This window comes from Aquarana catesbeiana, linkage group LG09 (genome assembly GCF_042186555.1).
Source record: "Aquarana catesbeiana isolate 2022-GZ linkage group LG09, ASM4218655v1, whole genome shotgun sequence".
Taxonomy (NCBI): Eukaryota; Metazoa; Chordata; class Amphibia; order Anura; family Ranidae; genus Aquarana; species Aquarana catesbeiana.
In genome coordinates, this window is record NC_133332.1 from 9,828,273 (window position 1) to 9,843,596 (window position 15,324).

At 38.3% G+C, this 15,324-nt stretch overlaps 1 protein-coding gene across 2 annotated transcripts in view; it reads right to left on the minus strand.

Moving 5' to 3' along the window:
- The window catches only part of LOC141107404 (protocadherin-11 X-linked-like), a 1,915,236-nt gene that overhangs the window by 1,557,630 nt on the left and 342,282 nt on the right, over nt 1-15,324 (minus strand). The window contains exon 4 of one of the 2 annotated variants that reach the window (XM_073598112.1): nt 2,359-2,448. The exons of the other annotated variant lie outside the window; for it this stretch is intronic. Within the exon in view, the coding sequence (XP_073454213.1) occupies nt 2,377-2,448 (72 nt within the window). The 3' untranslated portion in view covers nt 2,359-2,376. The remainder of the gene's footprint in view (nt 1-2,358; nt 2,449-15,324) is intronic. 2 annotated transcript variants of the gene reach the window in all.

Sequence of the window (15,324 nt, forward strand, 5' to 3'; positions counted from 1 at the left end):
AATAATAATAATAAAACGTTGTTATTATTATTATTGTTATTTATTATTATCAATTCATTACGTTCCATTCCGTTTTTTCGGATCATTCATAACTTCGGATAAATTTGTATGTGTTACGTTCACTAACAGCCAAATTTGAAAGGAAATTACAATACCTATAATTTAAAAGTTACTAGTAATTACTAACAGTTAAGTTATTATTAGTTAACTATTATTTCAGATTTCCGAATTTTCGAATTTACAAATTTACTAATTCACTAATTTACTAATGTACGAATGTACATTCGTAAATTGCGAATGTACGAATGCCCGAATTTATGAATGTCCAATTTTATCGAATTTGCGGGTTTTCGTTAATTTGGATATTCCCGAATTAACTAATTTGTCGAAATTCCTTAAAAAACGAATTCGGAACGAAACGAATTGCACATGCCTAATTTTTAATGTAGCTAATCTCTAACTATTCATTAGGCTGAACTTTTGAAACGTTATGAGTAGACTTCTTGGAGAGCAATTAACTTTTCTACCTATAGATGTTTAAAATACATGCAGTTTTATTGCTGTATTTCTAGTATAAGACAAATACTAAATTTGTTGCTTATTAGGGTTGGAAATCTAGAGGAAGGTTTATTGGTATTGCATTGTAGATTTAGCAATTATAGTAAACCTAAGAAAGTTTCTACAAGATACATATTAAGTAAAATGTGCAATTTTCAGGCTAGGTATATCATCGATGTATCTGGGTTTTTAAACTATGACATATGAATGATTTTGCTATTCCTGAATCAATACAATAGAACGAAATGATATTTGAGTAATCCAAAGTTTAATTTTAAAACTAAACTAGGAGAGAAGAAATGGATGGCATCTGAGAAAGTCCAAAGTTGGATCATTGAACTAAGCTAAGAGCAGAGTTAAAGTATATCTGAGAAAGTCCAAAGATGGATATCTGCCCTAAACTAAGTCAAAAGTTGGATCTATAGGAGCTTGAAATACATTCAGATTTTATGGATTAAAAAAAAAAATAAATAGTATCAGGCAAATGCAACTTTTGTTGCTTTTTAGAGTTGGAAATCTAGAAGGGTGATTACCGATATTTCGTTGTAGATTTACTAATTATAATAATCCTAAGAAAGATTCTACAAGGTACATAATTTAAAAAAAAATTGCAATTTTCAGGGTTAGGTATATCATTGATATATCTGCATTTTAAACTATTACATTTGAATGATTTTGTTATTCCTGACTCAATGTAATTTTTAAAGAGAGGTGGTGGTGCTTTATGGACAAAACTAAAATAATAGAATGAAATTATATTTGAGAAATCCAAAGTTGGCTCTGTAGAAGCTGGGAATACATTTAGCTTCAATGGATTAAAAGTACTATTAAATAGTTTCAGACAAATGCAACTTTTGATGCTTATTAGGGTTGAAAATCTAGAGGGAGGATCATTTGTATTTTATTGTAGATTTAGTAGGTATAATAATCCTAAAAAAGTTCCTACAAGGTACATATTAAGAAAAAATGCAATTTTCAGGCTAGGTATATCATCAATATATCTGCATTTTAAACTATTACATAGGAATTATTTTGTTATTCTTGACTCAAAACAATTTTTAAAGAGAGGTGGTGTTTTATGGACAAAACTAAAAGAATAGAACAAAATGATATTTGAGAAATCAAAAGTTTGATCTTGAGACTAAACTAGGGGAAAAGAAATGGATGACATCTGAGAAAGTCCAAAGTTGGATCTATAGAAACTTGAAATACATTCAGCTTTTATGGATTAAAAAAACTATTAAATAGTATCAGACAAATGCAACTTTTGTTGTATATAAGGGTTGGAAATCTAGAGATTAATCCTAAAAAAGTTCCTACAAGGTACATATTAATAAAAAATGCAATTTTCAGGCTATGTATATCATCAATATATCTGCATTTTAAACTAATACATAGGAATGATTTTATTATTCCTGACTCAATATAGTTGTTGAAGAGAGGTTGGGCTTTATGGACAAAAATAAAAGAATAGAACAAAATGATATCTGAGAAATCCAAAGTTTGATCCTGAGACTAAACTAGGAGAGAAGAAATAGATGACATCTGAGAAAGTCCAAAGTTGGATCTCTGAACTAAACTAAGAGCGGAGTTCAAGTACATCTGAGAAAGTCCAAAGATAGATCTTTGAACTAAGCTAAGAGATTTGAAGTGATAGAAAAGTTCAACACCAAACAATGACGGTGTCTGCTATTCTTTGCGAATCGTCTGAATGAAAAAAGGCTTTTAAGGTTAATGGGTGTTATGGGTCAGTAAGAAAGAAAAGTTTTGTCAAGAGTTTCTAGGATATGGAGAACTCACCAAGACAGCAAACAGTGATCAGGACACCGCTGTTGGCTGTCCAACATTAACTGACGCTGCATTGTCAAGAATCCAATGAAAGCGGAGCGGCTGAAATAAAGGTAAGAGATGAAGGTGAGGTGGAGCTCAGAAAAATATATATATATATTAGATTACATATCAGGGTCCATTTACTAACAAAATTCAGTTGTGAATGCAATCTTTTTTTTTTTGTGTACTTCATAGTAAACCACCCAAATCGGGCTGCAGTTAAACATGGTAAGCACATGTATTGCATCTCCCTTAGCAAATAACCCAGCTTTAATAAGTTGTAGAAAACCAATCACAGAGATAGGCTATCCACAGCTACAAGAGAGCCCTGGCTGATTAATTCTGTGCAACAGTTCTTTATATTTACACAAATAGTATAATTTTATTTCTACAAAATTAAGCAAAAAAAAAGAAAAAAAGGCATAATAAATAATATCTAACCAATACTTCTACATACAGGAAGTGTACATTTAATTGAAAGACATACAGAATTGAAAATTGAGGATTTATTATTTAGGATTTTACCATGAAAATATGGCTATATATATATATATATATATATATATATATATATATATATATATATATATATATATATATATATATATATGTGTGTGTGTGTGTATATCTATATATATACATATATATGTATATATTTATATATATATATGTATATATATATATATATGTATATATATATATATATATATATATATATATATATATATATATATATATATATATATATATATATATATATATATATATATATAAATACTGTATATGCTGATATTTTGGTAATGTTCTGAAGACCAAGGAGGATATCACTTGAAGCTAAAAGTTTCCTAAAAATGATTCAGAATGCATCCAGATCAAAATATTTCTTTTTGAAGCCCCAAGAACAGAGAAACCATGATGACACATGCCAAGTCAACTTAGATTCTGACAGACTGTAGAGGAACACTTAATTATTATCCAAACAATGAAAACGTAAAACATATTATAATAATTATTTCGATTTCACTTTGATAAAGTGAAATCGAAATAATTATTATTTCGATTTCACTTTATCAAAGTGATGGGTCTATTGTATGAAAAATCTGGAGTTTCTGGTAAGTGTATCATTTGGTTATAAACATACAATAGCCAACGGCACCACAGTTCCACACTTCAGGCTCACTGAAAAACACAGTCTCAAGTTAGGGTTGCTATAAAAAAATACAAATGAAATAAACCTTGCATGAATATCAAACTTTTTTAAAGAAATTGGGAACAAGTAACGTAAATGTGTACTAAGTTTAGAATTTTCTCAACTCTTGTACGTGGTTCCTAAGTTTAGCACATATGCCAGGTAAATGATACTGTACTATAAATATAGCTTATGTTATAAATTGGACTTACATTGGTATCCTATAAATATATTAATTTATAAATGTGTTACTGCCAGGTGACATTTTATTTTGTAATCACAAAACATTATTTAAATAGCCAAAATTGATTTATGTGATTCAATTTTGAGAACAAATCTATCTTTGTACCAAGAAAATGTATTTGGTGCACACAGTGAAGCCCAATTGTTTCTCATTTGTTTTCGATTTATTCATAACATAACAGCCTTTATTAAAAATGAATAAATTATTTAAAAAAAAATGCTACAAAAAATAAAAATATTTTGACCCTTGACTATTTTATTATTATAAAAAAAAAAAAACTACAAAATAATACAGAATGTTACAAAAAATAAAAATATTTAGTCTCTTGACTATTTTATTATTATTAAAAAAAGAAATAAATACAAAAAATGCAGAATGTTAAAAAAAAATAAAAGTATTTATTCTCTTGACAATTGAATTACTATTGAATGGCACATCTCTGTTTTTAAAATTATTTTTTGTTTTTTATCTTGGGACATTGTAAAAAAAATAAATAAATAAACTTTAACCTCTTAGCACTGGCTGGCTGGCTCTTTAGGGGTTATGAAAGATGGGAGGTGGCATTTCTGATCATGTGATCACTGTGATTGGCTGTTACGGCAGTCACGTGATCAGGAACTCCACCCACCTGCTCCTGATTATACACAGTGACCGAGAGTTGTCAGTGTCAACTTGGTCACTGTGCTGAGAGTTTGCAGTGAGAGCATTCTCAGTACAGAACAATGGAGCCTACTGATGTACGTATGCATACAGGTGGCATTAAGGCCCGATGTGCTTTATGTCAGCAGGAAGAGGTTAAGGAATAGAAAAATGAAAATCTGTTTGTAACTTTGGAATCCCTAAACCTTTTTTTGTGTAATCCTATTTTTCAGTAACAACAGTCTTAAAGTGTATATAAAGCCAAATTCTGTTTTAGATAGGGTGGGGAAGTAATAGAACCCCTGTCTGTTTTTTTATTGTTGTTTGTCTGATTCACCCTCTCTATTGGTCCCAGGGAGACTATTGTCTCCAAGGCCAAAAAGTGATGAAAGATCCATCATTTTATTGTCCTACTACCCATTGCACCAATTCCCAACACAGCCAATGCACAAAGATAAACCACTGCCAGCTTCATTTTGTAACATCTGGAGCATGGTTTCTCAACTAGGGTTCCATGGAACCCTAGGGTTCCTCCAGAGGTTTGCTAGGGGGTTCCTTGAGCAATGAGCAATTTCTGCCTCTCAGATAAGACGCCATTGACCTTTTTAGCTATCTATAAGGGGGGTCATTCGTCCCAATGACCACAAGTGTAAGGAGCACTCTTCCTATTGACCATCACACTAATGGACCATGGGTTGTAGATAAAGACATTTTCAGCAGGGGTTCCCTGAGACTGGAAAGTTAAAGGGTTCCTCTGTGTTGAAAAGGTTGAGAAAGACTGATCTAGATTCTAACCAATCAAGAGCTGGACCTAAAACATACATTGCCCTGGGACACATTCTGTACATGGCTTCAACATATCTAATGAAAATATATATATATATACATACATACATATATATATATATATATATATATATATATATATATATATATATCTCAGGAGATACTTTTTAATTAAAAATTAGAAAAAACCCCAGAGTTTGTATTCTCTCAGAAAGACTTATTGTCAATAACAAAAGAATATAAATTGTGTTTAAAATCTAAAGCTTTGAGATAATTATTAATTAAAAAGAATGGAATGTTCTACCTTGCTCTAATTATACTAAATACCAGTTTCGTCAAGTGATACAGTTTCAAAATTAAAACTTAAACGGAAACAGAATGTAATTAAGAGGCATTAGTGCAAACATTATGCATGTAAATCTACAGACTAAATTAAAAAAAAAGAAAAGGAAAACGTACAAAATAAAGTTGAAACAAAACATTAATTTGCAGTATGTTCAGGTATCCAGTGAAATAGATGTGGGTTTGTTTTATCCAAGTAGAAGACTCTGATCATTTTTTTTTATTAGTTATAAGTCCCCATTGATTATGATTTGAAAGGGCTTTATTGTACATTTTATGGGACGATAATACCAGATGACTTGTCTGCGGTCTCAGATTTGTGATACATTGTTGAATATTAGCAGAAAATCAATGGAATGTAAAACAATGGTATGAGAAAAGCCACAACTGCCAATACAATTACCATGAAAATCTCAAGATGAAATCTTTTTATATGTAACGCATGTGTGGGATGGTATACCATCTGTGAATACAGAAAGTAACCCCGGGAAATTATATCTTCCAATCTTGGAGCACAATATCTAAAGTACAAGGCTCACCTTGGACACCAAGTCATCATTGCAAGGATCAGGGCCTGGCATCCAAACTCCAGTTGACTCCTTTTAAAATTAAAGTCACTTTTGCCTAAATACTCACCTTATACATGGTGCTCTCCCTGCGGATTTACCCATCTTTTGGGTTGAATGATGGCTAGAGCATCGTTCAGCCCACTTCCTGTAAGCCCAGAATGTCATGTACCAAAGGCATTTTCTGAAAGCAATGAGCCTGCATGCAAGATCGTAAGTTGGACCCTCTTGCTTGAGAAAAAGAAAGTAGGGATTGGCCTTATCAATAGCACCCATCCTGCTTCCCTTGGGAATATGGACCGGATCCCCAGCCCCCAGAATTAGATCAGTCAGTATCAATCTCCTCCACCAATGAGCTACATCATGTTTGGACACAAATCCAAACCTGCCCAAGCTATACTTCTGGGAAGCTGTCAAGCCCAACAGCCATAGGCGACTGAGGCATTCCCTCAGAAGCCACACATATGCATGGTGCGTGCTGCAGGGTGGAGAATGCTTGCATTGACTATGATTGGCTGTCAGGCTTGACAGCTTACCATTGGAATAGCTCAAGGGGGGTTCAGACTACGTCTGAACATACATGAGCTGATCCTTGCCATGCTGGATGGACACCGAATGGCATTTTCCTATTGTTGTGCAATGTGTGAGAGCACAGTGGGCCACCCAACCATCTGGGTCCATGTGCACCTCACAAAATGCTTGCACTGCCTATGATTGGCTGTCAGGTTTGACAGCTTTCCATTGGAATAGCCTAGGTGGGTTCAGACTGTGTCTGACCATACGTGAGCTGGTCCTTGCCATGCTGGATGGACACGGTTTGGTATTTCCCTATTGCTGTGCAATGTGTGAGAGCACGGTGGGCCACCCAATCATCTGGGCCCATGTGCACCGCACAAAATGCTTGCGCTGCCTATGATTGGCTGTCAGGCTTGGCAGCTTTCCACTGGAATAGCCCATGGGGGTTCAGACTACATTTGAACATACTTGGGCTAATCCGATCCTTGCCATGCTAGATGGACACAGATTGGCATTTCCCTATTGTTGTGCAATGTGTGAGAGCACGGTGGGCCACCCAACCATAGGGGCCCATGTGCACCGCACACATTGCTTACATGGAGGGTACATCATCCTCATAGACACATTCCCTGGGAGTGCATCTTGTTGAAGTCTGAGCTCACAGTAATAGCACAAAGCTGTAAGGCTGCATACCTCTACTCCAAAAATTCCTCAGTTCTTCCTGGCTTCTGGCCTAGGCCAAAATGAGGTCATATATCCCAGGAGTCTTCATGGGAGGTGGGGGCTTTCTCAACTAAGCACACCCTCCTGCTTACATGCCTGAGCTAAGGGCAGATGGATTCCAGAAGGTACATGCTACATGAATCATCTGCCCTTACTCAAGATGGCCGTGGCTAGACATGCTGGGGGGGGGTGCTTCTCAAAGCGATTTCTAAACAAAATAAAGCATGGAGACCAGGGTGGATGGAGGACCTTGCTTTGACTACTAACAATGAATTAAATATGGTTTTCGGTTTGTGGCGCTCAGATGCAGTTTAGTTCTACTTTAAAGTTTCATTTTTCGTGACAGAGTCACTCTAAAAATCCTCACAAGACCTCCATGCTGCAGCTATCGAATCCGTCTCTGTTTCTTTAATTGTGTCCCCGCAGGATATAATATATATTCATTTCCTGGCACTGATACAATGTCTCACACGGTTCAATTAAATTAGCAGAATGTAAACAGATGACTCGGACTGGCTGTAATATATTTTCATCATTTTATAGCCGTATGAAGAAAAAAAAAAAACTTAATCCTCAAATATATCAACTGATGATGCTTAACATAGTGGAACTAATTTACAGAACCCTGAATACAGGACACTCTGTGCCTGATTAATATACTGGGGGCACTGCAGTACAGTAAAATATCAAGTCCCTGTTTGCTGGTACATACGGCTCTGGGGCTGCGAAGTATATCAGCATTTCTTACAGCATAGTGAATGGGGGGGGGGCAGAACGTCTGCTATTTAATTAGGGCACTGAATCCATATACAGAACAATGGTGTAGTGCAAGGGTCTTCAAACTATGGCCCTCCAGTTGTTCAAGAACTAAAATTCCCATCATGCCTAGCCATGTCTGTGAATGTCAGAGTTTTAAAATGCCTCATGGGATGTGTAGTTCCGCAACAGCTGGAGGGCCGTAGTTTGAGGATCCCTGGTGTAGTGGCTAGCATTCTACCTGTAGCTCTGCCTCCAAAGGGGGCACACTAAATTTTCAGGTTCTTTCCCCAACAGTGCAGGGGCAGCCTGGCACACAGCAACAGTCCATACACTCATTGAACAGTCTAGGGCAGTGATGGCAAACCTTGGCACCCTACTCTTGACACCCTACTCTACACTGCAGATCGCATGAGCATCATGGGAAATGTAGTTCCAAAACATCTGGGGTGCCAAGGTTCTCCATCACTGGTCTAGGGGATGTCTTTTTAGTTTTTTATTGTTGAAGAAACTTCAACTTGTAAAAGGAGGGGGTTTGGGGTTTGGGACATCCCCCAGGCTGGGGACCATGAGGTAGGTTTGAGCACAAGCAAAGGTAGACTGGATAGGCTATAGGTTCATTGGTTAGGGACCATGAAGTAGGTTTGAGCACAAGCAAAGGTAGACTGGATAGGCTATAGGTTCATTGGCTGGGGACCATGAAGTAGGTTTCAGCACAAGTAAAGGTAGACTGGAAAGTTCTATAGGTTCACAGCTAGGGACCATGAAGTAGGTTTAAACATTAATAAAGGTAGAGTGGAAAGGCCATAGGTTCATGGCTGTGGACCATGATGTAGGTTTGAGCACTAGTAAAGGTAGACTGGAACAGTCTATAGGTTCACAGCTAGGGACCATGAAGTAGGTTTAAACATAAAGGTAGAGTGGAAAGTCTATAGGTTCATGGCTGCGGACCATGACGTAGATTTGAGCACTAGTAAATGTAGACTGGAACAGTCTATAGGTTCACAGCTAGGGACCATGAAGTAGGTTTGAGCACAAGTAAAGGTCGACTGGAACAGTCTATAGCAGTGATGGGGAACCTTGGCACTCCAGATGTTTTGGAACTACAGTTCCCATGATGCTCAATTACACTGCAGAGTGCAGGAGCATCATGGAAAATGTAGTTCCAAAACATCTGGTGTGCCAAGGTTCGCCATCACTGGTCTATAGGTCCACGACTGGGGACCATGAAGTAGGTTTGAGCACAAATAAAGGCAGACTGGAACATTCTATAGGTTCATGGCTGTGGGCCCCCTTTCTGAGAGTTTGAAAACATCACACCTTTTTTTTTCAGCATACATAAAGGTAGAGTAGAAAGTCTATAGGTTCATGGCTTTGGAGGTTTGAGCACAAGTAAAGGTAGACTGGAACAGTATATAAGTTCACAGCTAGGGACCATGAAGTAGGTTTGAGCATAATTAAAGGTAGAGTGGAATAGTCTATAGGTTCATGGCTGCAGACCATGAAGTAGGTTTGAGCACAAATAAAGGCAGACTGGAACATTCTATAGGTTCATGGCTGTGGGCCCCCTTTCTGAGAGTTTGAAAACATCACACCTTTTTTTTCAGCATACATAAAGGTAGAGTAGAAAGTCTATAGGTTCATGGCTTTGGAGGTTTGAGCACAAGAGAAGGTAGACTGGAACAGTCTATAGGTTCACAGCTAGGGACCATGAAGTAGGTTTGAGCATAATTAAAGGTAGAGTGGAACAGTCTATAGGTTCACGGCTGCAGACCATGAAGTAGGTTTGAGCACAAGTAAAGGTAGACTGGAACAGTCTATAGGTCCACAGCTAGGGACCATGAAGTAAGTTTGAGCATAAATAAAGGTAGAGTGGAAAGTCTATAGGTTCATAGCTGCAGACCATGAAGTAGGTTTTAGCACTAGTAAAGGTGGACTGGGATAGTCTATAGGGTCACAGCTAGGGACCATGAAGTAGGTTTGAGCACAAGTAAAGGTAGAATGCAAATGAGTAACATGATACCCTTACTGCATGTGGTAAAGCTTAGTGAATTGACCCATTAGTCTTATGTCTACAACTAAGGCCCATAAGGGTATGAAACACGCCAAGTTCTGTTGTGTATTGGATCCTTCTTGTCTCTGATGGGTATGCAATAAGGAAGATGGCTGCTGACCTCCTTCTATTTCAATAGTTGACAACATTGGTTGAAATTTCGGTGCAGCGTAGGCACAATACTGTCAGTCCAAACAGAAGTTAGGAGCTCACTGAATTTCAAGGTAATCGGCAGATACTTTTTCGGTACCTACAGCTTGTAAAAAGGATAAAGCACGTCAGCAAACCTCTGCAGGCCAATGTTTCCCACATTTTTTTTCTGGCTCTCAACCTACGCCACGTTCTTAACACCTAAAATTAGATCTGCTGCAAATTCAAAGCAGAAACTTCTAACATCAGACTTGTAATTGCAACCCTCTATTCACCAAATGCACATTCTGTTCCTGCTTCAGTTTCAAGGGTGTCGTCTATATCAGCTCAATAGGAAAGAAGTTGCACATTTCCATTCCCGAAAGCTAAAATCAACTTTATTGTTCCGTCTCTACAAGGAGCACTCCACCCAGCACCTCTTGCTTATGCATTGTGCCCCCTACTGGGGCTTTCAGAACTAAATATTGAAAGACATCACAAGAGCGTTAAAGTGGATCAGTCATACGGCAGAAGGACTGGCTGGCTCCTCGTCAAAGTACACGACCCAGACCAACTCCAGGCCTTGCTGCCCCCTCCAGAGTAGGGGGGATCCCTAAAACCAAATGACAAAATGGCGCACCAGCTTCATTTATTACTTTAAGCGCCATTTACTATTAACCATTTGAAGACCGAGCTATAAGTTTAAAGCAGTATTTTTTTGCTAGAAAATGACTTATAACCCCCGAACATTCTATATTTTTTTTCTTAGCAAAGACCCTATTGAATAAAATGGCGAACATTGCCATTGTTTCTGTCACACATTAATTGTGCAGCGGTTTTTCGAGCGTAATTTTTGTGGAAAAAATGCATTTTAATGAGTTAAAAAAAAAAAAAAACATAATTTTTACCCCAATTATTTTGCCTAATATGAAAGATGATGTTACGCCGAGTAAATAATTACATGTCATGCTATAAAATTGCGCACACTTGTGGAATGGTGACAAACTACGGTACTTAGAAATCTCCGTAGGCAAAGTTTTAATCTCCTTTACAGGTTTCCTTAGAGTTACAGAGGAGGTTTAGTGCTAGAATTATTGCTCTCCCTCTAATGTTTGTGGTGATACCTCGCGTGTGTGGTGCGAACACCGTTTACAAACGCGTTCGCTTCTGCTCGCGAGCACAGAGGAATGGGGTGCTTTCTTTTTATACTGTCTCTTTAATTTTTTTTTTAATCGCTTTATTTTTTATTACAAGGAATGTAAACATTCCTTGTAATAGAATTAAGGTTGACAGGTCCTCTTTATGAAGAAATCAGGGGTCAAAAAGACCATAAATCTCTTCTTTACCTTTAAAAGCAAAAGAACAAAAAAAAATTCTTTTGATCTTTTGCTTTTAAAAAAAAATTTGTTTACTTCCACCCTGGACCCGAAGTGACGTCATGATGTTGCTCCAGTCCTCCAAGGCCATAGAGGCGATCAAATCGGATCTACTCTTTGACTGCCTATGGGAGAAGCCGACGGCACTGTCGGCATCATTTCTGCAGCAAACCGACGGAAACGGTAAGCCCGAGAAACACTGGCCAGCCGCAGAAGGACGGTGGGGGGTGTCCCCTCCCGCAGCTTCTGAAAGCGTTCCAGTGGCTCATGAGCCGCTTGGAACACTTCTTTGTAATAGAATTAAGGATGACAGGTCCTCTTTATGAAGAAATCTGGGGTCAAAAAGAACCCAAATCTCTTCTTTACCTTTAAAAGCAAAAGAACAACAACAAAAAAAGTTTTGATCTTTTGCTTTAAAAAAAAAAAATTGTTTACTTCCACCCTGGACCGAAAGTGACGTCATAATGTTGCTCCAGTCCTCCAAGGCCATAGAGGCGATCAAATCGGATCTACTCTTTGATTGCCTATGGGGGAAGCCGGCGGCACTGACGGATCATTTCTCCGGCAAACCGACGGAAACGGTAAGCCCGAGAAACACCAGCGAGCCACAGGAGGAGGGTGGGGGGGCGTCCCCTGCCGCCGCTTCTGAAAAGCGCTCCAGTGGCTCATGAGCCGCTTGGAACACTTTCATGAGAAAGCCAGCTAGAGGCTATGGCTGATGTCTTCAGCCATAATCCCGGTAAACCCCTTGCAATCCTCAACGTATATATACGTATTTCACTCAGCAAGTTGTTAAAGGAATGAAACAAATACTCACAAAGGAAGGAAAATAATACATGGCCTTTGTAAGTATTATTTTATTCCTTTACCAATAAATGGTGCCTATGGTAATATACAAGGCTGGTGCCAAGGATCCCTACTGGATCTTATTTATAGTGCTACAATTGATCCCCGGTAGGGAGCGAAACACTATAGATGTGGGACAATCCAGACAGCTGCACTCCGAAAAATAAGACTATCTTTGTTGATAAGTATAAAACAGCAGAAAAGCAACCAAGCCCCGTGGTGGTACCGAGGAAAGTCAACGCGTTTCACCCTGCTACAGCGTGTAGCTTTTTCTCTGTTCCCCTATGGGGCTCGATTGCTTTTTTTATACTTAGCAATGAAGATGGTCCTGGGATGAGATATCATAATAATAGTGTGCGACTCTGGGGGGTTATTAGAGTGTAAGCTTCTCTGGTGCAGTTTCTGATATGACTGTCTCAATGCTCTTTGTGCAGTGCTACAGAATATGTCAGGGTTATATACATGTATAATAATAATAGTGCGTGACTGTGGGGAGGACCAGCTCCTCTGGTGCAGAGACTGATGTGACTGGCTCAGTGATCTCTGTACAACACAGCAGTATACCCTATATTGTCAAAAGTATTGGGACGCCTGCCTTTACACGCATATGAACTTTAATGACACCCCAGTCTTAGGGTTCAATTTTGAGTTGGCCCACCCTTTGCAGCCATAACAGCTTTAACTCTTCTGGGAAGGCCGTACCCACAAGGTTTAGGAGAGTGTCTATGGGAATGTATGACCATTGTTCCAGAAGCGCATTTGTGAGGTTGGACACTGATGTTGGACGAGAAGGCCTGGCTCGCAGTTTCTGCTCTTATTCATCCCAAAGGTCTTCTATCAGGTTGAAGTCAGGACTCTGTGTAGGCCAGTCACGTTCCTCCACCCCAAACTCGCTCATCCATGTCTTTATGGACCTTGCTTTGTGCACTGGTGCGCAGTCATGTTGGAACAGGAAGGGGCCATCCCCAAACTGTTCCCACAAAGTTGGGAGCATGAAATTGTCCAAAATGTCTTGGTATGCTGACGCCTTAAGAGTTCCCTTAACTGGAACTAAGGAGCCAAGCCCAACCCCTGAAAAAACAACCCCCAAACCATAATCCCTCCTCCGCCATATGATTTGGACCAGTGCACAAAGCAAGGTCCATAAAAACATGGATGAGCGAGTTTGGGGTGGAGGAACTTGACTGTCCTGACCTCAACCCGATAGAACACCTTTGGAATGAATTAGAGTGGAGACTGCTAGCCAGGCCTTCTCCTCCAACATCAGTGTGGACTCCCTCTAGAAGCTGGAAATCATTGATTATTGAATCATTGAAGTAGATGTTGCTACTACACCGATACTACACTGCTACTACCCTGCTAATACACCACTACTACATCACTACTACACCGCTACTACACGGCTACTACCCTGCTAATACACCACTACTACACTGCTACTATCTTCACTTGCTCCCGGGTCCCATGGTGAGCGGCTGCACTTCTGCTTACTGGCCAGCATGGCCGCCATTCAAAGAAAGGTTTGCATTGTCTCAATGAATGCAAAGTGTCCCCTATGATTGGATAAGGCGGATAACGTGACATCACTGCCCCAGCTCTCTGTTTCGTCCAATCAGAGAACGCATTGCCTTCATTCAGAAGCAGTATGGTATGTACATAGCTACACACCGCGGGCTTTCCACTGCTAACAATTCAGTAATGGCATTGTAACTATTATCAAAAATCATTTCTGCCATAACTCAACCTCCTTGCCTCGTAAGGGGCCAATTGCCGCCAATAACGCTGCAATCACTAACGATCGCGGCCACAAATCTTCTGTACGGAGAAAAGAAATTAAACTTATTTCGAAGAACACAGCCAAATACTCAATAATACTCCGGACTGTAAAAAATGATAGATTTGTAGAACGCACGCCGCCGTTTGAAGGAAGCCTTTCAGGCTGCCACCATTTTAAAAGCAATATATTTCATCTGCAAAGGAGAATAAATAGTGGTTGCCCTTAAAAAAAAAAAAAATACATATCTAAAGTGTTTTTTCTACTCCAATACAAAAACACAAAAAAAAACAAACTCCTCCACTACACAAATTACCTAATGCATCTTAATATCCCCAAGGCTTCCATGTACCAACTATTCTGCAGAGTCAACACATTTTCTTCACTCGCTGGAAATGGACTTCTATACATTCGGCGATGTCCAGTAATCCAGTAATTGTGTAGGTACGCTATGCTGATCTACTTCTAAAATGGTTACTATGTAGATCAGATGCTGTATAAATATTTGTATAGCATGATAATATCTTTACATGTTTACCTCTTTTCACACATGGGTACGGTTATTACCGGAGGGGACGCGTTTTGCTGACAGACGCAGTTTACCTTCAGGATATATTGATTTTTCGCTATGAAATTTTTAACAAATACAACTGTAATTAAAGGCCGCTGGGCAAAACTGCGAGGCTCATCTTAATGTTTTTCTGGATGCCTGTGGCCAAAACTATTTGCATCCCAAGATTCTGAGACAAACATAGAGCGATACTCAGACAAAAAGATACAAAAATAATAAAAGAATAACATTTTATATATATATATATCTAGATATATCTATATAGATATAGATAGATATATCTATATCTATATAGATATATCTATCTATATCTATATAGATATATCTAGATATATCTAGATATAGATATATCTAGATATATCTAGATATATCTATATAGATATATAGATATATCTAGATATAGATATATCTATAGATATATCTATA